Genomic DNA, 9,162 nt, shown 5'->3' with positions numbered 1-9,162 from the left:
ATGGTTTTGTTCAACTCCATCTCCTTTTGGTAGTGTTTGGTAGCGTTTTCCTGTAACTCTTTAAGGGAGTTTTTATTTCCACTTTAAAGTCTTCTATCTGTTTACCTCTGATTTCCAGTATTTCCTTCTTAAAGTCCTCCATCATCATCATGAGAAGTGACTTTATATCCATGTCCTGCTTTTCTGGTGTGATAGTGTATCTAGGACTTCCTATGGTGGGAGAGTTTGGTTCTGATGATGCCAAGTAACCTTGGTTTCTGTTGCTTCTGTTCTTATGCTTGCCTCCTACCATCTGATTATCTCTAGTGCTTGCTGCCCTCAATATATCTGATTGGAGCCTGTCCTTCCTATAATCCCAGTTGATTCAGGACTTCTCAGAGTCCAGATTTCTCTGTGATTCTTTGATTGTGGGGTCCTGTGAACCTGAGATTCTGGGTGTGTCTGAGTTCTTGGCAGTCAAGCTCCTCTGAGACACTCAAATGCTAATGTGACCTAGCTCCTTTTATTGTGGGATCCTGTTGTTCTAACATCCTGGGAGTGTTACAGTGTTTTGAAGTGGTGTCTCCTTTGAGGACTGTGGAATTGTCTGGTCATGATCTGGAGTATCTGTGGTGTGGAGAGTCCTCTGGAGCACTCATTTCCTCCACTGGGGTTCAGAAGAGAGATGGTGGGAGTGGCTTCGACTGTACCAGAACCCTGCCTCTGGGCAGGCAGTGTTCCTTTGTCCCTGTTCCTGCTGGCACAAGCCCCTGCTGGATTCTCTAGAGTTGATTGTGTTCTACTCATCAGTGATCTATCCCGAGGATCTGTGGTGTGGAGAGTTCTCAGGAACGCTCAGGTGCCTCTGCTGGGGTTCAGAAGAGAGATGGTGGGAGTGGCTCTGACTGGACAGGAACCATGCCTCTGGGCGGGCAGTGTTCCTTTGTCCCCATTCCTGCTGGCACAAGCCCCTGCTGGATTCTCTGGTGTTGATTGTGTTCCACTCACCATGATCCTGAGGATCTGTGGTGTGGAGAGTCCTCTGGAGCACTCAGCTGCCTCTGCTGGGGTTCAGAAGAACTAATTGCTCTTTCTGAATCATGTATATTTATTATTCCTCTTTGATGCAACCTCCACTCTGTGGATGTTCCGGTTTTGAACTCCTGTGGATCACTGTGACATCCATTTCTGAATTGTAGTCTTGGCTAAGTGATAGCTTTCTAGGAAATTTTTTTCTAGTTTTTCATCAATGGACTATAGAAGATCTGCAATTTCATTGATTATTGACTTTCACTGGGTATGGAGATAAGACCTTCGAAGACCATGTTTTGCTATCATCATCATCATCATCATCATCATCATCATCATCATCATCATCATCATCCTCATCAACAACAACAACATTTGGTTTTGCTAAGAAGTCTTTGTTTAGAACTTGGACTGTTGTATTGCAGACTGATTCAAGAATCTTCCTAGACTTTCAAACAACATGGCTTCTTGTCATTTTCTAATCCTTTTCTTTGCATGTGGACCCCAGTGCTTGCCAAGTATATGTGGAGTGCAGCAGAAATTATTACTGTAGACCTGTGGAGGGTGCACATTCACTATCTGGAAATCTTTTTTGGCAGTAGAGTCTTCTCCAAGAGTTTTGGCCTGGTGTGATAAAATACCAGAGAGTCACCAGCCAAACTAAAGGCAACTGCATGCCTTTATAGCTTATTTCTTATGAGCATGGTGTTTTCTAAAGTTAAAACATGAAAAAAATACCAAAATTGTTCATTACACTACAATTTATGAGCTGCTTTTAAATTTCTGAATAGAAAAGAGGCAAGAACAAAGTGCTGCTTTGAGTTAATCAGTGTTTTGCTATAAGGAAATCTGAAGGCTAATAATTACAGGGTCCAAACACCCCATAACTGTCAACAGTTTCCCCCTCTGTGCAGCCTGACACACCGTAACTCATGCTGTAATCTTAAATAGCTCCCCTCTTTTTTCACTACGACAGCATCATCCTTAGTGAGATATTATGGTTTTGCTTTTCCAGTCTTCTGACAGCCTTAAATGGTTCCATTCATTTGTAATTTTGGTATCTCCCACACTTCTGCCTTCAGTTCTTTTCTCAACACACTTGAACAATCTCTCTAGTTTATCTCACTAAAGTCAGTACAGGTGTCCTGTCTTCTTTAACAGATGGCAATTGAAAATCAACACTCCTGGGACAAAGTCAATATTAATTTCATGTACTTTGGGTATCAGGTGATGTCTGGAGGATATTAAGACCAGTAATTCTTTAAATTCTTTGAAAAGGTCCTGCCCAACTGTTGAATGGTGGGCATTTGTAGACTATTTAGGGTTAAGCTAGTGAGCTGCAGACCTCCCTGACTGGGCTGCTGAGCATGGCCCTGGACATTTTCTGTGGGCATCTCAGAATTAGAGGAGCTGCTGGGGAACAAATTCTAACTGAATTTGCCACCTGATAGGTCCTTCTCCTGATAGGCAAAGTCCTTCAGTAAGTAACCAATGAGGCATCAGAAAATATACTAAGTGATTGAGCATAGCAAAAACTAAGATCACACACACACACACACACACAGAGAGAGAGAGAGAGAGAGAGAGAGAGAGAGAGAGAGAGAGAAGAGTGAGAGAATGGGGTCCTTCTTATTCAAACCACAAATACACAATTCTAGCCCAATTTTTCATTCATCACAATGCTTTTTTATAAGTTTTCTAAGGTACAACATTCAGTTTTCCAGAACTACAACGTTTAAAGAAAAAAAGCTTGAAATTTGGAATGGATATTTGTGTAGCTTGTAAGAGATATCCCCAAAGTTAATGCTTACTTTTGGGGATAGAAGTAGTTCCTTAAAGTTGGGAGCTGAGATGGAAGGAAGGACCAACCAGACACTGCCTCACCTGGGGATCCATCCCATATACAACCACCAAATCCAGACACTATTGCAGATGCCAGCAAGATTTTGCTGACAGGAGCCTGATATAGCTGTCTCCTGAGAGACTCTGCCAGTGCCTGGCAAATACAAAAGTGGGTGCTCACAGTCATCTATCTATTGGATGGAACACAGGGTCTCTAATGAAGGAGTTAGAGAAAGTACACAAGGAGCTAAAGGGGTCTGCAACCCTATAGCAGGAACAACAATATGAACTAACCAGTACCCCGCAGAACTGTGTCTCTAGTTGCATATGTAGCAGAGGATGGCCTATTCGGCCATCAAGGAGAGGTCCTTGGTCTTGTGAAGATCATATGCCCCAGTACAGGGAATGCCAATGCCAGGAAGTGAGAGTGGGTGAGATGGGGAGCAGGGCTAGGGGCGGGGGGGAAGTGTATAGGGGACTTTGGGGATAGCATTTGAAATGTAAATGAAGAAAATATCTAATAAAAAAGTAGTAGTTCCTTTGTTTTGTTGTTCAAATATGTTGAGTATTCTTAGCATTTCTTATTGTGCTTCTTGTAAACGATAGTTTACAACAATGTACTGATGACAGTGTAAATTCCCAGTCTAGAATACCTCAGCACAGTGGTTAGACCATTGAATTAGTAAGTCTTTATGCAATCTTCTTGTTTTGTTTTGTTTGATAGCAGGTAGATTCTTTAGCTTACTGGATTTATTTTTGGAAAATGATCATTTAGACATTTATTCACCATGAAAATAGCAAGATTATTTCTCTTAAAATGAGATAGTTTCCATTAATACAGTTTTGGGAAATTCCTATTAATTTAATAATGAGAGTTCAGAGGCAAGGAGTCAATGACAGCAGTAAGTATGACATAGATAATAGGGAAATGACTAGTATCTTGAGGGAAACCCTCCAATGGATATCATGGGTATCAAATGTAGAACTTAAGCCTTGATTTTCAGCTTCCTCTACTTGGAAACAGCAAGAAATAAATCTCTTTTGGTTCAGAAGCTACCCAAATCATGGTACTTTTGCGATAGTAGCCTGGGTAGGATAAGACATTTCACAAATAGTTAAGGCTGAACCAGGGAATATACTAAGTGGTTGAGCATAGCAATAATTTCAGAAGACAAGAAAAACTCCCATAAAGAGTATCTGAGAACGATGTTCAAGGAAGGTTAAAGTTTTCACACGAAAAGCATGGTGATGCGAAATATTGAAGTACTGAAAATGCAGGTCTTAACAAAAACGGTATAAATACTTGACAAGATTACACTTTTTTAAAAATCTTGTATGGTCCCACTGTTGAACAGCCTTAAATGTATCCCCATCACATAGTGCATAATGTAAACATTCTTAATAACTGAGTTGCATGACTGATTAGATGGTACTTCGGCACACATCACAATCATTTGTAGAGTTGTTAGACACACTATAGGGGCCCTATTACCAGAATTTGGGAATCTTTAGGTTAGAGTTAGGGGTGTGGGAGAAATATAGACGTATCTTTACTTTTCATCTTTTGTCTGGAAATCATATAACACACAAATTAGAGGCAGAGCACTGCGAGACACTGCAGTTGCCTATGTGAGAAACTGGAAGTTCATTGCATCTTTAGCAAGTAGTTGCTATCATGACAGCCCTGTGGGAGGAGGGGAGCTGGTGGCCAATCAAGGCTGGAAGTTCAAGTGGCTGTTAAGCTGAGTTGGAGGTAGCAACAGTGATGAGGCAGTGGGCAAAGAGACTCATTCTATCCACGGAGTTACTTTGGCAGACAAGTGCCTGACATCAGTTTTTAAGACGTAGACTGGATCATGGTAGAATAGTGCTGCTAAGAAATTATCTTGAGTTCCCTTGGATTGATTTGTATGAACTCCTTCATCATTTACATGGAAGGCAACATCATTTCCAATACTCTACTGGGATGCTGTATATGAATGTCTGGTGAGCCATTTGAGCGTTTGTAGACATTTCAGCTACTTTCAGAAGTTGCTCCAGAGTGTGGTCTATCTCACTGTGTATCTTGCCAGTTCTGATTAGCTATTTACAAGTGCTAGGTCTATGGAACTGTTATCAACATTTGTCTTGGATTTGATGGCCTTTATTGAGCTCCCTGAGAGAAGAGATTTCAATGATGGAGGATTACTTTTGAAAGAATCACCTGTAAGCTGGGGCTTACAGGTCTCCTAATATCCTGTTTAAGTTCAGTGTCTCTTAAGTATATTCACTGTAAAAATAATCAGTTATGTCGAAGAGCACTCAAATGGTCCCATTATTCCATGGTAAGGAGACAGATCCTAAGTCAATGTACATAGTACTAAAAATAAATAAAACTATAGCACAACTCTTGAGAGAATATAAAGAAAACGTTCATTTTTCCAGCACACAGCAAAACAAACAAACAAAACAGACTCTATCTAACCCAAAGAACAGTCGCTGCTAGATCAAGTACCACAGTAGCCTTTTTTCAATAAGTTAAACAGTTGAAACAGCCTACAAAATGTTGTACAAGTTTCCCATGGGTAAAGTTGTTTTCTTTTGAATTTCATTTCTATTTAGCATGAGCTGAGACAAAAATTCTATTTCAGACACTTAAGAAGACATGAGGAATTAATGATACATGATGAACATCCAGAAATAAAAGTTTATAAATTTTAAGACAAATTAACAAAAGCATAAAAATTCATTTAGTACAATTTACATGGCATATAAAACTAACAAGCTAAGATTCAATGCAATATAGAAACTTTTTTTTTTATAAGACAGTATGACTATACTAAGGAGGTATGATCTAATAGTTGCAAACTGGGGCAATTTTAGCAATTCATATATAGTTTCTTCTCCATGTCCTTGTTTCTTCAGAGTCAGGGAGAGTTGTTTATTCCAGGCATAAAGAAGGCAATCTGAAGTAAGTATTTCAGGAGGTACTGTGGGGGCCAGAGGTGATTGGATTGATCTAGGTTTTTTTGTTTATTCAAATGCCAACGTTGTATGTTCCGATCCCTCAGTGGTAAACATTTGTTTCCTTAATTGTATGGTAAAAAAGTCCTAGCTCACTTACAGGTTTTGAAAACTTTCCAATCCCTTTGCTTGAAAACCCACCAATCCCTGAGCTAACCCAAATCTCAAACTTGAAGTCCCACCAATCCCCACCCTGAAAAACTCCCAAAGAATACCTATGTAAAGCCTGTTTCTACCTTAGTTCTTTGCTGCTTCTTTCCCAAGCAGATGCAGCCATCCTTCTGTATTTTTTCTAATAAACTTCTTGTGTGAGGTTTGTTGTATTGTGTGACTGTGTAATATTCTTTGGCTCCAGACTGCCAGGATACCCTTCTCCTCAGAGTTGCAACACTTGCATTGGGGAAACCTTTCTCCTCAGAGCTGTAACACTTGTATAAAGTTGTGTATCTTTTTTTTTAGTGCTGTCAATACTGCAATCTGAGTCACATTTTGAGAAAGTCTTATCACAGTGGTTCTCCAAAAACATGTAAGTTGTGATTCATAACAGTAGCAAAATTACATTTACAAAGAAGCAACAAAATAATTTTATGGTTGGGGATCACTACAACATGAGGAACTGCAGTAAAGGGTGTTAGGAATAAAAAGATTGAGAACCACTGTCTTCTTGTAACCTAATGTAACAAGTACAGCATTCTTGTGTTCTATAATTATCCAGAATTCTGTGACAAATTCTGCCAAGCTATTAATTTTTAAAAATCCAATCTTCAATGAGGGCAATAAGAATAGGAAGAATATCTTACTCATCTTTGCACAATCTTACTTATTTACATATTACGGTGATCTTAAAAATAGTAGAATCAAAAGTGACTTATTGTAATACCAAATTATCACATGATAACTATTAACAAGTTTCTTAAACAAGCAAACAAACACCCCCTGCCCCACGTTTCTTAAATCTATATTTAGTAAAGAGTGAATGAGTAACCATCCCTAAGTTAGCAGAATGTATAGGAAATTTTGTTAGAGTGTACCACCTCAAGAATAAATTGAATCTCTCTCAATTTATATGGCGTTCTTTTAAATATATCTAATTAAAAAAACAGCACAACACTGAATCAGCATACAATATACATGATGTATTGAATGTACAATTTATTTACATATGCATTTGTTTGAAGGGTATACTGGGAATATACAGGAGATCTAGTGCAGAGCAAACACAAGAACAGGAGAGGTGATGGGGCAGGTTCAAGGTAAAAACAGTATGCTATGGGAATACTGTAAAAGCCCTGTCAGGGTAGGAAAGTCAGCTTGGAGTTGCATCAGTCTTCAATGTAATCAACAAGAGGATTTTGCTAGTTTTATTTTTTTTGACAGTCAAGGTCAGAATAATCCTGATCAGTCCGGCCTGTGGACTTGAGAGTGATCTTCCTTTCTCCTGCTACTAAACAGTTGGCCCAGTTCTTTGTACAGGTCAGGGCAGCGGGACCCACCACAGTTGGGTTTTCCAGACTTCCCGCCCAAGCGGGTTTCCGCCCCGTCCTTTCGCAGACTGCGCATGTGCGGCGGCCATTCCTGTGCGCCATGGCCGACGCAGAAGCAAGCCTGTTGCGCCATTTCCCGCTGCTGCTTCCTCAGAACCGGGAGAAAACTGTGTATGAGGGATTCATCTCGGCTCAGGTACCCTGCGGGGTCGTCTTGTCGCGCGAGAGCCTGTCACTCGTGGCGCAGCCTGACCGCGGCGTCTCTAGCTGGCTGGCTGGGAGAGTGTAGCAGACTGGAGAAGTTGCGCCGATGCTCTGCGCATGTGCCGTCGCTAGGCGGCTACGCGGCGCGACCCAGGGAGGGTGTGTGTGTGACGGTTCGCCGGTGCCTGGCTGGTGGAAGAGGGAGGTGTGGTTCTGTAGGTTTTACAGAGTTCATTATAGCGGTGTGTTACTACACTCACGATTTTGATTTATACTCAGGCTCCACTATTAATCCGAACCTACACAAACAGAAAAATCCAAACCCCATTATTTTATAATTGAAATCAAATTCTGGGAAATTTAGAGAGACTACATTGACTATGATGGTGTCAGTTACCTCTGAAACTCTTTAGAAAAATCTCACCCCTGCCCCACCCCCCATGGTACAACAAATTACATTAATTTAAGACTTTTCCTCAGAATATTAAACTCAGCTGCATTGTAACTTGCCCTTTAGTGACAGGAGTCATTAATTTCCACGTGTGTTGAAGCAACACTCACTAGAATGCTGAGCAGATACCAAATTTTCTAAATAGTAACACTTGTCCGTAAGCATTACTGGGAGTTAAGAAAATGCTCTGTGATAAATATACACACGGGAAGCATGGACTTCCATAGGGGTTTTCAAACCACGTGAACCTTCAAAGAATGACTAAAATTTATTATCATAGACGGAAACGAGTTAGCCACGTCTTGCTTAACTGTTGAAATATCCAGTTAAAATGTTTTTCACTTTTACAGAAACATTCAGAAAAGTTCAAGTGTGTGTGTGTGTGTGTGTGTGTGTGTGTGTGTGTGTGTATTTGTGCGCATGCATGTGCATATCTGTTCTGGGGATTGAACCTGCAGCCATTCACATGCCAGGCAAGTGTTGCACAGGACAGGCAGAAGCAAGTGTTTTACATCACTTGTCTGTATCTCCTGTAGCCCTTTAGAAAACAATTGCAGCCGTCAGATTAGACCAGAAACAAGTTAGCCTTCAATGTTGGTAATATCTAATTTTTTATTCCTTAAGCAGCTCCTTTAAGTCTTAAGCACTGTCTAAAAGCTATCCCTCACAACTGATTTTATCCTGAATGTTATTGTGGTTGGTCCTGTGCACACACTTACCCGACCCTTTGAGATTAAATCATAGATAGATTTCTTGCTGCTTTATCTCTAAATAATGTAGCACTCATTTCATAAAACAAGGGTCCACTCAAACCTCACCTCGGGACAGTTACTACAACTGCTATGTGATGTAAATTTTCATGAAGTATTTAGTTATCTCTTCTTTTGGAGCAGTTCTTAGTCTGTGTTTTTATTAACTTGAAATTTATTTTTAAGAGTTAAGTTTTTAGGTTTGATATTTTCTCACCATTGAATTCTGGTAATGTGTTTGGGCAGGGGCATCCCAGAAACTGTCCTGTATTCCCTTCAAGGCACATGAAGTCAGCTATTCCCACTGTTGATATATTTTTTTAAATTATTTTATTAGATATTTTCTTCATTTACATTTCAAATGCTATCCCGAATGTCCCCTATACCCGTCCCCCACCCTGCTCCCCTGCCCACTCACTCC

At 40.3% G+C, this 9,162-nt stretch overlaps 1 protein-coding gene across 3 annotated transcripts in view; it reads left to right on the top strand.

Annotated features, from left to right (window-relative positions):
- The first annotated feature begins 7,308 nt into the window (after nucleotides 1-7,308).
- Nucleotides 7,309-9,162, top strand: part of Fancl (FA complementation group L) — a 72,912-nt gene continuing 71,058 nt past the window's right edge. For 2 of the 3 annotated variants that reach the window (XM_029545223.1, XM_029545225.1), the window contains exon 1: nucleotides 7,407-7,533. In XM_029545223.1, coding sequence (XP_029401083.1) covers nucleotides 7,438-7,533 — 96 coding nt within the window. In that variant the 5' untranslated portion in view covers nucleotides 7,407-7,437. Of the gene's footprint in view, nucleotides 7,534-9,162 lie in introns of all 3 variants that reach the window. The other variant, XM_021210194.1, reaches the window with a different exon arrangement.

Source organism: Mus pahari, chromosome 13 (assembly GCF_900095145.1).
Source record: "Mus pahari chromosome 13, PAHARI_EIJ_v1.1, whole genome shotgun sequence".
Classification (NCBI taxonomy): domain Eukaryota; kingdom Metazoa; phylum Chordata; class Mammalia; order Rodentia; family Muridae; genus Mus; species Mus pahari.
This window is presented reverse-complemented; position numbering and strand designations above follow the sequence as displayed.